Source organism: Punica granatum, chromosome 3, assembly GCF_007655135.1.
Source record: "Punica granatum isolate Tunisia-2019 chromosome 3, ASM765513v2, whole genome shotgun sequence".
Lineage (NCBI taxonomy): Eukaryota > Viridiplantae > Streptophyta > Magnoliopsida > Myrtales > Lythraceae > Punica > Punica granatum.
The window spans coordinates 36,295,552-36,309,654 of record NC_045129.1 but is presented as its reverse complement, the minus strand read 5'-3'; the positions used below and the strand labels follow the sequence as shown (position 1 = coordinate 36,309,654).

The 14,103-nt window shown below is 36.1% G+C and overlaps 1 protein-coding gene across 2 annotated transcripts; it reads right to left on the bottom strand.

Annotated features, from left to right (window-relative positions):
- Positions 1-2,694: 2,694 nt before the first annotated feature.
- On the bottom strand, positions 2,695-6,418 carry LOC116199820 (TORTIFOLIA1-like protein 4). 2 transcript variants are annotated; one of them, XM_031530358.1, is made up of 5 exons: positions 5,431-6,418; positions 5,240-5,348; positions 4,285-4,868; positions 3,650-4,085; positions 2,695-2,932 (listed from the first exon to the last, which is right to left on the bottom strand). In XM_031530358.1, the coding sequence occupies exons 1-4, from the start codon at positions 6,241-6,243 to the stop codon at positions 3,657-3,659; spliced, it is 1,935 nt and encodes a 644-aa protein (XP_031386218.1). In that variant the 5' UTR covers positions 6,244-6,418; the 3' UTR covers positions 2,695-2,932; positions 3,650-3,656. The 2 variants fall into 2 exon arrangements, with proteins under 2 accessions (XP_031386218.1, XP_031386217.1); XM_031530357.1 differs by having other exon boundaries at positions 2,695-3,071; positions 5,431-6,416.
- Positions 6,419-14,103: the final 7,685 nt, after the last annotated feature.

Below are 14,103 nucleotides of genomic sequence, written 5' to 3'. Positions count from 1 at the left end.
TTTAATTAATAGAGACACTTTCCATATTAAATTTGCATAGTTCATATGAGCATACTCGAATTTAGTTGGATTAAGAGCCAACTAACTTTGCATTAATTATGTTGATTGCGAGAGTATCTCTCGGCTCTTCTGAAGAAATCATTCAATAATTTTATCTCGTCACAAATAGAAGTGGAGTATATGAAATGAATTTTCATCAGGAAATGAAGTAAAACAAGATAAGATGGCCTTAAAATCGACCCAAAAATGCATAAATTTTTCATTTTAAATTTTGGTTATTTCAAAAGATGACTTTTAACAAAAATATGAAATTTCTTGATTGTGATAAATTTATCCTTTAGTGAGTCAACTCAATTTGAACCGAATTAGTTAGGACTTGTTTGGTTTCCGATACCAAATTATACACCGAACAAAAAATTGGAATTCTCCGGCACATACTACCAAAGATGCAAAATTCAATATCATGTTTGATAATAAAATCAAACTTAACTTTATTTTATTTTTCTCCCAATTCAACAATATAATCATTATTTTTTTTTCTTCAAATCTGCTCACATATTTTTCCTTATCTATTATTCAAATTAATTTTTTAATATTAAATTTTATCAACTATTCAATACTTTTTCCTCAATTCAATAACAACCATTATTTTTTTTTTATGTTTTTCTTCAAATAATCTCACATACTTTTTTCAACTACTTTGGTTTTTCTCTCCTCAAATTAAACTAAATCAAACTTAATCTTGTTACGAAACGCAAAGTTAATTTGCTAATAAATTTGAGCAAAGTGTTTGTCCTCGAGAGGTTGTTTGTGGGTGGGGGCTTCCTTTCCAGATAAATATTGTTGTCAAACCAATTCAATTTTCCATCTATCATGTTATGATTCCATTATTCTTCCCATTTCTTTTTTCTGTTTCTTTGCTTAAAAGCCAATCGTTCTTTTTATTATTTATTACATATATGCACATTACATACAAACATACTTTATAGAAAGTCATATACTAGTGTGATGATACATGTTAAAAGTCCGCAAATCCACAAAAATTCGTGTAAATTAAGGATTTCTCCATTTTTTTGTAAAATAAGTTAATTAAAAAAATTATAAGATAAGAATTTTAACTGTCACCCTCTTTCTTATTTTTCCCATTTTCCTCCCAATAATGTTTTCCTAGCATATGCAGGCTATTGTGCTATTTACACTTTAATTTCCTAAAAAAATCGAAATAATTCATGGAAAGAATATAAATATTATTGAAGGATGAAATCTCATAATTTAAGAAGATAATTGTCTTATCCATGTTACATTAAATTTTTATTCATTAGAAGTTCATTTAATTAATTAAGTAGATGAATAAAACGTTGTTAAACTGATTTTTACATAACCATCATATCTGTTCATAAAGAAGTATAACGACTATGTCATCCATTTTTATACTTAAGACCCTAAAATCCTAAAACCCTAAAAACCCCAAAACCCTATGACCCTAAAAAAAAACACAAATCTTAACTGCAAATTGTTGTATAATACCTACGAAATATACATACTAGATATGTATATTCGCAATATGTGCAAATTTATAAAATAAATACTATTTATTATGCAATTTTTAAAATATTGCGAGAAGTAAAATATATCTATATATTATAACAAATTAATGAAACAAAAACAATAAACGAACTCATGAAAGCGAAAATGAATATCGGTGCACATTTATCGTCTAAATTTTACTTTAAACGCCAAAAGAAAAAGAAAAAAGTTGACAATTATTGAGCAAATATAGAGAGGAGGAAAGGGACAACATAGGACATGTGAGAATGATATATTTTCCTTTTCAATTTTATCTTTGATCTTTGATGTAAGATCTATTATTATTTGGGAAATGAACATGATAAATACTACTATTGATATGAAAATGAGACCAAACGAGGGCCGCTAGTTTTACATTAATACTATTGATGATATTGATAAATATATATATATATATATTCTCTTTTATTTTCCAATCTTTGATGAAATATGATTTTATTATGATAAGTATTTTTGAAATACGACAACGGACGTGTATATGGCGCTTTTGTTATGCCCAAGCCCAAATGTCAAATAATTATTGATTAGAGAATAAAACAGTAGGTTCGGCCCACAAAATAATTATTAATTGGCCTTTGTGGCCCAATCCCTTCTATAGTTTTACTGCCTTAAAGAAAGCCCACGAGTCTAATTGAGAATCGACAATAAGGAAATAGAAGCATGCCCTGCATGTAATCGTTTTACTTGCAATGATAAATCCCTATGCTATCTTTCTACTAGAGAACTTTATTTTGGGCGAATATGCAACCACTATGTTTTCTTTAGTTCCATCATGGCCGTTCGCCTCTTGGTTGAATATGGATGTGAAAACGCGGTCGGGCAATCGAATGAGACTTGGACTCGGTACCATCGAAGCAGGGCTCATTCTCGTAGCACCAAAAGCTAGTCGCTTCCTGCCCATGCAGTTATGCTATTGAACAGGTATGCCTATCGATAGTGCTGCAAGTGTAAACCAGATGCTAGCTATTACTTTAGAGGCCATGGCACCGGCCTGATTTGCACGGTTGATCTCGGTATATTTCCATATAATTGTGGCTTGTGTGCGTCGACTGCTTGTTTAGGCTTACTTGCAGTGGCCTTTGGGCCTCGAAAACACAATGCGCCACGTTGCTCAAAGCAATGCTCCCAGAATAAATCCATGCTGCTAAGGTGAACGTACATAACATCAAATGACTTCAATCTCTGTACACGATAATTAAAAGATAGCAGCAGTATCATTTAACGGGCTTAATGCATCAGCAGCTCGATCCCCAATACGGGTACGTAAGCAGCTCCAGCAAGCGGTCCTCTTCTCGAGTTGTGCATTCATATCTAACTAATCTCTGATCTCTAATCCCAAGCCTTCCTGAAAAATCATTCCCTCACTTGTATCAATTCATCACATGGTACAGCTGCGTCTTAAAAGACCAACTATATATGCATCTACGCAAGCAGAGTTCGACCACTGCGACAAGCTCAACTCCATCAAAAACTACGATGAGGATCTGGGGCAAAGAAAACACAAGGAAAATGATGAGAAGTTGATCATGGAATTGATCCTCAAGTTCAAGCATAAGTTTACCATACTTTCTAGTATAGCGAAAAGGAAAATCACTCGACAGAAAACGCCAGAAGAATTATTTCAATGTCCAGAATGATAAAACCAGGAAGACACTATCACGTTCAATTTCAAAATCTCGAGTGAAAAGGCAGCACAACGCGAGAATCGTATAGGGTGGAACTTGCAGAGGCTCTTTAACTGCAAAAGAGTGGCAACTAGTGGCTTGCAGTGCTACTGCATAGCACTGCAAATTTAATACATTGCCAATGGAAGAACATTGCAACATCGACATCCTCAATCACTGATGACAACTATATTCTCAGTATGCCAAAAGGAACCTCAGTAAATCCGTTCATGATCCTGATCATATAGAAAATAGAGCTAATGTTGAGCGCGACATAATATGGAATAAATGGCTCGTGGATTATGAGACTGAATCAGACAGTGAAAAATGCAATATGTGGCAATACAGGAAAGAAGAGAGAACAAAATATAACCCAGAAAAAGAAAAAGGAATAATACCTTCTTGCTAGACTCGACTTCCCGCTGCTAAGGAAGCAGCCGGAGAAGTTCCATTGACCCCGTTGGAATTTACAAAATGGACCTTGTTAACATCTCGTGCCATTCTCTGAGATCTCCTACTCGAATAATCTCCTACCTCCCTTATCTCTGCAAAAGGATTGGTGTTTCCGTCCCAAAATCTTTCATTACCAGGTTGGATATTCCCCAGAGAAGACAACCTTGCTGTGGAATATCGGCCTTCATCTTTTCTCCAAAACTTGGAGCTCAAAAAATCAGCACCCGGGAGCTTACAACATGTGTTGTCTGCAGAGTCCCTATTTGGAAACCTCCCACTTGACAGTCCCAGGTCCAATGAGATTTCTTCCAGTGCCATCTCTAGGCCTTGCACACGTGTCTCAAGAGAGTTCATCCCGCTCTGGGATTTCCCGATGAATTTCTATGAATAACAAGGCAGTAAATTTACAGTCAGTTAATTCTTCCAATCAAGACATAACAATATATATATATATCAAGGTGCCAGTTGTTTCCTAAAATAAGTTCTCCAAGCTTTTGATCGAAGACAAGTAACTACTTCTGCAAAGCTAGCGGAGCCCTTAATAAAACTAGGCTGAAGCTCTTTTGCTTCAGTAGCATACCTGGAGAAGTTCAAACAGGCTCGCTTGCTGATTTTCGATTTGAGCGAGCTGTTTACGAACCATGGACAACTCTTGCATTTCCTTCTCATTGTCATAATCTTCACTGGAAGCTTCTCTGCACATAACACCCGATTCGAACTCCGACATCTCAGGCTCACTGAACGGCACAACACGAGACCCAGACTTGAAAGCGCCAAACCTCTGCACTTTCTCATCTGCAATTTTACCGAAAAGGGCGCGCTTTGTTTCTGGTCTAGAGCTTCCCTTATCCTCATTCTCGCACAGTTCCAGAACTCCAGAAGGAGTCCCATCATCATGATCTGGCACTGAGTTTAAGGAGTGGGGCACAGCAATCTCAACTTTCCAACTGGAACCCTTCTTTCGTTCTGATCTGGAGGAGGCGGAAGAGTTTTGGTTCTTGATACTGGCCTTTTGAGGGGTATCCTTTTTGGTGATGGTCCCAAGGGCAGTATCTGATGGAGGTGATCTGCTTGTGGGGACTGGTTTCTTTGGTACAGAACACTTCGGAGCGACATCATGTGTACTTTTCGATAGGGAGGGGAAGCAACCCGCAACTCCGTTACCTGGTCCACACGAGGAATCCAAAAGAGCCAAGTTAACAAAAGTAGAACAGTTGACACCACCAAACAATTATACTTTCGGGATCACAATGGAAGAGATGGTACAGACTTTTCAAGATGAACAAATCATCAGCAAACAATTACGGGAAGATTTGCTGTAGTCTAAACTCACTGATTGGCAAGAGATACTCGGAAAAGTCGACCATAGAATGAACCCCGAGAACATGAATGGGGTTCACAACATAAATTATTATTAAGATTCAAGATCTTATTCCAATAAAAAGAGTGCAAAACTTCAGCTAATCGCCTCCGCCTCTGAGCACGCAGGGCACACTACACTAATAGCATATATGCTGAAAAGGAAGAAAGATTACCGGGCGAAGATGATGAGGAATGAGAGGAAGCTGAGACCTCCTCAGAAGCATCTGCAACCTCCTTCCACAGCTCCAAACTCCGGTTCATCGTTTCTCGAACAATCTTAACCTGTCATCGTCCAGCATTGACTTAGTACTATTTGCTTTAAATTGCTGTGGAATTTGGATTCGAGATAAGAAAATTGGTTTACCTTGTCGAACCTCCGAGCCTCCAAGCACTTCAAGCAGGAAGCGCGGTGCTCCACCGCAAGCTCCCTCTCTGCCGCCGCCACCCTTCCCAGCGCCTCAGCTGCGGCCTTCCTCGCCGCCCAGTCCTCGCCACTCAGAAATTCCATCACCAGAGGGACTAACCACTCCAAGACGCTCTTACTTACCACTCCACCGACTCCCACTATACTTCCTACCATCCCCAGCACTGCAGCCTTCGCCTTGAACCCCTCGCTCCTCAGCAGCTTCCCGGCCCTGGGGAGGAGCCTCTTCAGCTGCTCTGGCTCCGGCTCTGGCTCTGGGGCCGCCTCCACAGCTGCGGCGACACACATCGCCGCCCCGATCTGCGAGTTCACGTCCTGCTCAGTGGTGAGCGCGTCCGTCAGGGGCTTCAGAAGGGCCGAGAACGGCGGCCGCGTGACCTTGGCGGCGATGGCGGCGGCGGAGGCCACGCAGGCCGCCCTCACGGCTGAGTCCGGATCACGGAGGCGGCGGACGATTATGGCGGCCATCTTCGAGACATGAGGGGAGAGATCATCACCGTGGGAGTGGGAGAGGAGGGTGAGGATGTGGACGCACTGCCGGCGGACGGGGGACTTGGAGGAGTCATCCGCGTTGTGGATGCAGGCGAGGAAAGGGGAGAAGGTGTCGGGGGTCAATGTCTGGGCGATGGACTCGAGCTCGGAGGTGCCGACGGCGAGAGTGTCGCGGTCGGAGAGCTTGTGGAGGCAGGAGATGACCCGGGACTTGAGGTCCTGCGGTTGACTGGCCGGGGACTTGATCTTCTGAGGAGACATTGCGCTGAGCTTACAGCATTAACGGGGAGAGAATGTGGTTGAGATGAGGGGCGACGCCGCCGGGGAGTGGTGGCCGGCCGGGAGGTTCCCGGCGGGACGAGGAGTTTCGCGGTGGCGTTGGTGGGTTGCACTTGCAGAGAGAGACAACAGCGCGTAGGGGGAAGTTAGTTGCCGCTGATAAGTGCGTATTTAAGCGCGTGTTCGCGGAAGAGAGACAAAATATTATTATGAAAATTTCTTGAAATTCCCAAAAAAAGAAAAAAGAAATATATTCTTTATTTCTAATAAATTTTATATAATGAAATAATAAAGAAAAAAGAGTATGAGAATTGGTGAGAAAATAAATTAAAGAGGGAATACGAGGGAGACCGGGGTCCACTCGACTAGTAATGATATATAATTGCGAAGATTGGACAAACTATTATGCGTTATTTCAGGTAATTTGTTGTTAGCACTTTCATTAATCCTCAAAATCAAGAGAAAATCTTTCCTTTTATGAATCAGGACCTTTTTTTTTATTTTTAATTTTTCTTGAGTTCTATGAGTTGTCTATTTTAACCGAAAACTATTAACTATCGCAACTAATTGCTGGTATATGTCAGCAGGATGAGAGATCGTATCATTCCAAGAATATCATTAATGCGTTTTCTTTCATGTGATGAGAAAGAACCAATATAGTTACCATAATTAACATCATTTTTTAGGATTATTTACATTATTAAAGACTATTCACTTGTTTGTTATAATTCAATTTATGAGCTATGATCATGCAAGAAATTGTCAGTAAATTATATTTCTAACTATTATTTTTTCCTTTCTTACTAATCAAAATTAGGCAAATATAAGTTACTTGGCTACCAAAGAGATCTTAAGGTAAAAATTCACATGACAATGAGAAAATAATAATGGAGGATGAGAATTGATAGTTAGATGAGAGGTCACCAATGGGAGCAAGCAAAGCTTTCCTTCCCAATAGAAAAGATTCCAAACTTGATGATTGACTCTGATCCATCCTCCCGTTTGAATCTCGTCTGATGGAGGCTGGGCAGCTTCAATTCCCCATAATTAAATTGGTTCACCCAATACAAAAAAAAAATAGGAAAAAAAAAACCCAAAAATTGACAGCTGACTTTATTCCTATTTTTATTCTTGTTAGATTAGTTTATTCCCTAGGTCAGTTAATATAATAATTTGTTGAGGTGTACGGGTGGAGATATTGCGATATAATATATAGAAAAAAATATATGTCATAACATAATCTTTTATTTTTATATCAATCTTATCATAATCTTTTAAAATTACACTATATAGCATATCATTTAGGGCGCAATATCAACTGTGGCATGATGCCAAATTTTCCGTGAAAATGAAACAAAATGCTAATATAACGCATTTGTGGATGAATAGTTAGTCTAAACTTTTGCCACATGTGAAATCACTCATATTCCGACCAACTTGATGTCCTTTTACTCAATCGACTCCCTCACCATCAATACCCGAATTATGTTCCCACTTCTGGACAAATATCTCGCATTACTGCAGTCCCAAATTTCTCTTCAGTTTAGTGATTTGACATTTTTCCTCCTTTTCACCAACGAGCTTGCTAGTGTTTTTTCTCACGTTTCCCCCTCTTTTGTTTTTATAGAAGAAAACGAATTAAGGTTTGCATTTCATTTGATAGTTATGAACTTCCCTTTCCTTGCTAACAATTTTTCATCCATTATTCACTATATGAAATGTAATGAGTTCAATATGTGATTTTTTTTATTCTATTGATGGAGCAGTTATTTTCAGAAAGTGCAATTCTGTATGTGAAGAGGCTGAAATAGGATTTGAGTATTGATGGTGAGTGAGTCGGGTGAGTTAAAGGGTACCGGCTGCGTCAGAATATGAGTTATTCTGCATGTCGCAAAAGTCTGAATAGACTATTCATCCACATGTGCCTACATCAGCCTTCTTTTTAATTTTCATGGAAAATTTAACGTAAGACTAAAATTGACCATACACCCTAAACGATGTGCTATATAGTGTAATTTTAAAAGTTTATGATAAAATTGACATAAAAAAATAAAAGGTTGTGCTATAGCATATATTTTTTCCTAATATAAACGGCAATGTGGATGATGGAAGGGCGTGTTCAAATTGGGCGGAGCTTATAGCTGTGACTTCTTTATATTTAAGAAGTCGATACGTCGATTTATTTATTTATTTTGTTTATGAAATTGATATTAAACCAAAAAATATAAAAGGAAGCACGCATATTTTATTTTGTGACAAAAATATGGTTTCGATGGAACGAACGAGATAGTATGATCGAATCGATTGAAGGCCATAGAGAGAAATTAATGAATTTTCATTTTGTAGGCGGAAATTTCTAGGGAAAAAGGGAATGTAAGAAAGCATCTTTTCTGTCCAATTATTGAACTTGCACAGTGAGAATTCGTAGGGCCGAAAGGAAGGTATCAGTGTCGCGGAAAAGGGAAAGGGAAAATGGTTATCATAATCATTAAAATAGTTATATATAATATTTTAATGGAAAAGATATATATATATATATATATATATGAATATTGGGAAATGACGATTAAGTTTGGTCATGGAAGGGGTTTTTTTTTTCAACAATCAGTGAATCTCCATTGATCATAAAAACGGGATATAAGGTAAAATGATCAAGAGAAAGATTACATGAACAAGAGAAAATATAGCAGATCTACTGTGATCATTGTAAGGGGAGATACAATGCGATAGAAACACATTAAATAGGCACAAATAAAATTACAGTATTTTGAACTGGTCTGGGTCTTGAATATTTTATATAGTAGTTGAATGTCAAGATCTTGGGGAATTTGATATGAGCTATCTGACCAAGAAGGTTCGACTCACCTTGGTCGGCCAACTACGGAGTTATCAAGTCGTTGGAGATTTTGGTAAAATAAGAAGCTGGCAAGTTTTTCCATTGACCGGTTCCCATCAGTGGCTAACCTCAACGCATATTCGAACGGGCACCATAGACTCGATCTATAGTTAAACGTAAGTCACCATATTCACTTGTTTGATGGTCCTTTAGTAATTTGGATTTCAAGGGGAGTAGGAGAATTGTTGTTAATTTATAGTGCGACTAATTTTCGAATTTGAGAAACACTTTTTCCCTCTCTTTTTTTCTTTTCTTTTGAGATAACGATGTGTTCTTAACCAATTAGATGACAATATGAGAAATAGCTACTTACATATTAATTTATTTGGATTATGAAATATTCTCAGTGTGTTTTAAATTTCGTATTACAGTAAATTAGTTTTAATTTTTAATGTTTCTTAAGGTTGTAAAAGGGAATTAGTACAAAGCAATGGTCACGTGAGGGGTATGGTGATAATGGGGGCATCATTAAATAAAGTGGATGTTGGGAAAAAGGCCATTCACGTGACATTTGAGGGAGAGTGTGCGTGCATAGTCAATGAATTGCACTTTTAACAAAATCCAATTCCCTGCCTGCCGGGCGTCATGGGGCAAAAAAGAAAAAAGAGATTCAAAGTGATCTAGACACCACCATATAATTATTGAAGTACTGTGAATTTTCTTTTTTTTTTTTTTTCTTTTTGTTCATGACATACTAAGTGGGATATATAATTATATATCGCGAATACGCAATATCCAATTTAAAATTATTGAAGTTTTGTTTTTGTATGACATAAATTAAATGCCAAGTTCTGAACAATTGATTTACTAAAAATTGTTGATTACTTTTAAACCATATCTGGTTAACCAATTATAAGAAAATACGTAATATTCAGATTTATATCTAACTTTATCTCAAGACGATAATGAAGCCGACGCGACGTTCAGTTTGAGGTTAAAACGAATAACTCATCTCCCAAATATGTTGATGATGCAGCTAAAAGTTAATATCAAATATATATATAGTACCTTTAATGGGATGGACAGTTCAACTAGAGTAGCTAGCTAATTGGTAGGATGTTGAAATGGTATTGAAAAAGAGGGAAGATGTTAGAATTTTTGGGAAATATATTCTCGGATTCTATTGAGAAGGTGAGTATTAATGATGATTATTATGATATGCTTTGATATGAGGTCAATGAGGTGGGTCTAATGCAAGCTATCAAACCCCCTTAATTAGTTCCCTACCTCACCCCCTAGCTATCTCCTAAATTGGAGCAAATAAAAAACGGTACAAATGATTAGCTTTGGGAAGCATCTTGCCCATTTTCTTAAATACTTTCCAAGAGATGACTAGAAGACTATAAACCTAATTATTAACCCAATACAAAGTAATTTAGGACGCGTTTGGTGAATTCTCAGTAATTAAATTATCAGTAATGCACATTCCCATTAAAGCGGGAATCTTAATTTTCATTCCCCAATAGTAATTTACATTGCAATTCGAGGGGGAATGTGAGAGTGAAAAAATGGATTGTCATAGTCCAACTAAACATTGGAATCATGTGGATATAAGGAATTTAAATCAATTTTACGTACCAAATGCCACCTTAGTGCTGTGATACTCGTCATAGGGTTTGAACTATGTTCTGCTTAATTCCGATTCTCGTCAGTAGTTCTAAATCAATAATCTCTTTGTTTTTTATTTTCCTATCTCAAAAATATTAATTTATCATTTTGTTTTCCTTCTAATAGGAAATAGCTCATCACAGATATAATATTTTGGAGTAAAACAATTCGCCAAAAAAAAATGGAGTGAAATTAACAGTGCACATAATATATGTGTGTGTATATATATATATAAGTAGATGTGAAATGTATATATATAATTAAGCATGTGGCCCCCGTGAATTAGGGTTGGCTAGATCTGCTGAAGAAATGATTGTGAAATCTAATCTAAGATGTGACCCAAATGGAACATGGAGATAGGCTTATTATGAGAGATCATATCATGTGTTCCATGAATTTAGGCGACGATGGAGACACCAAAATTAGAATTTAGAGGAATTATTCAGAGAATGAAATAAGTCACATATTTATACATATATAATGTATGTTTGTGGATTATCTTATAATGGAAATTATTGATATATGCAATATATATATATATATATATAATGCAATGCATGTGACCTATGTCTACTATTAACCATTTGATATATGAATTGATGCCACGGGGATGTTTGGAAGCTTTCGAGGAGCAATGGGCTGTTGTTATCATGATAATGATCGATCAGTATATGATGAACGGGCTATGTGGCCAAACCCCTAGCCTTCTTAATTACTTTGATTCGTGTACAACATCTCACATGAATTATTGCTGAACATTGCATGAGAAAATGAAGTTTTATTGCAGGTGCATTCGCATCTTATTTCCTAAATCTCACCCTTCCTTGAAATCTAAAGTATAGTTCTATTATCATCGGTAAGGTTTCTCATCCTTTATTAAACACAAAGCTCCTGCATGATACTTAAAAAGAATACTTTATGTTATATTATTTTGTATTTTTTTTCACTGAAGGTTATATTATGGTAGGTAATATATGAAAAGTTTGAATATGAACTCAATAGAATTTGTTTAGTGATCCTTATTGGGATTCTGGATACCCGAATTCATACCAAAAAAAAAAATGTTTAGTGATCGCAACCGAAAAAAAGAATTTGTTTGGTGATTAAAGGAACCATAAATCATGCAAGACATCCTTGTTCTAAATATATATATGTGTATGTATATGAGGTATAGCACATATACAAATACACAAATACATATTGAGATCAGGTTTCAATGTCATACTTGATAAAGAGACAGTACCATATTTGATAAATTTTCTTCTTTTCAATTATATCTTCTCTATTTGTACGTCTTCCATCTGCTTTCAATGTCATACTTATATGGTAAATAACTTTATGAAATACCTTGTTTGAATTTGTCATATTCGTGCTTTTACTTCACTGTACAATATTCGCGTTTCTTACAATTAACAGGACCGACTGACAAGTTAATATATATCGTCCCCACGTACCATTTATATTGTATTATATTCATATTAATTAAAACGACCGTACTTCATATACCAGAAATGAAATCCTCTAGTTCATGCCCGGAGCCAGCAGGCCGATAGATGTACTGGTACTGGCAGTAAGTCGAAAACCGAAATTTATAGTCCTAAGAGCTCAAAGACCCTCATGGTACCTCCCCGCCCACTATTTGTGGGGGCATACACGTATATGTGCTTATGTTTCCAATTGTATGTTGTTTGACTGAGAGGCAGAAGAAGCCCTCACTGTCATCTGCATCAACTTGGTTTATATATATATATATATATATAATATAAATTTAATATATATAAGAATATATATATGTGTGTGTGTGTGTGTAATTTCTGGTCATTATTTTTTGGGTTGCAAGCATTAATATTTGTTCTGAGAGGGCTCACATGGCATGGATAGAGAGGCCGCAATATTAACAGTGAAAACTTTAAATAAAACAAAAAAAAAATAATCATTTCGTTCATCGGAAGTCATAAATATATATGAGGCCAAAAAAAAGAAAAAGAAGAAAAAAACCACTATTGTTTATGTGTCGTATTATTTATCGGAATTACATGTGCGACATATTCTTCAGAGGCAGGGATTGGGCATGTGCCCTTTTCTGTGTGCATTGCATGTGCATTCATCTATTCTATCTATTGTCGAGGTATGGGCCGATGTGGACATATTACATACATTATTATCCCCTTTTAATTTCTTGTTTTCTTTTTTTTTTTTAGTTTTTTATTTTTTGATTGCTTGTTATTAATTTTCTCGAGCTGTTCTGGATTTCCAGTTGGATCTTGAGAGTTCCTCGTACAGGATCAATAGACTGAAAAAGAATGAAACTCGCCATGCCTATTGTGTTAAATTAATGTATTCCTCTTCGCATTTGATAAGTCTTTCCGAATGTCTCACTAGGATGATCATGAGTCTTAGAAGAGAATATACGAGATATGGTACTTGGTATGAATTAATTTTATATTTTTTGCTTTAAAGAATATCCCAAGTGAGAACAAAATATGTGTATGTGTGTGTAGAACTGGGTGCGTAAGGTAGGCCGACTATGTAATGTTGTAGTGATGGACTATGCATATATATATATATATATGTATGTATTTATGGATCTTGGTAGCTTTATCAAATTGGTAGAATGGAAGATAAAAAGTATCCTAAGAAATGAACATTCCCCACATAATAGAGAGATAAGAAACATTCCTTTATAATACACGAAATCAATCAGGTCGAAGTCTCGGACAGCACCAGCTGTTCAAAAAATTGAATTATGAGTTGGAAGAACAAGGTGCGTACATCATGCCCTACCAAATAAAATCCTTCAAACACAAAATTACCACATTTATGTTTAAAATCATGTTTGATGATATAAAATTTCCATGATGCATGATTCCATGTATTTATGGTTCTTTAACCCATGCCCTTGGAGCATCCATTTGCTAAACCCTATGTGTGTGTGTGTGTGTGTGTGTGAAATTTGAGGAAATTGTAAGTTGTAACGAAAAGTGGCACTATACCATAATTTCTTGTTCCATCAAACCCCAAATCCATATTTTTTATTATATAATATTACCCACATACACAAATATACATATATATATATATATATAATTTGAGCTATTAATGGATAAACTTTAGGAGTTGTTTTTTAAAGTCAAAAGTTATTTATTTTGAAGATGTAGTAAAAGGATTTTTAAGAATTCCATATAGTTCATTTTGACTCGAAAATAATATGTGATGCGATCCTATATGCAAAGTGATGTTGCAGTTAGTTATAAGTTATATCACCTCTGCATCACAAAGTAAAATATACGGACTACGTACTGAAAATATAATGTCATCTATTACAAAAACTATGAATA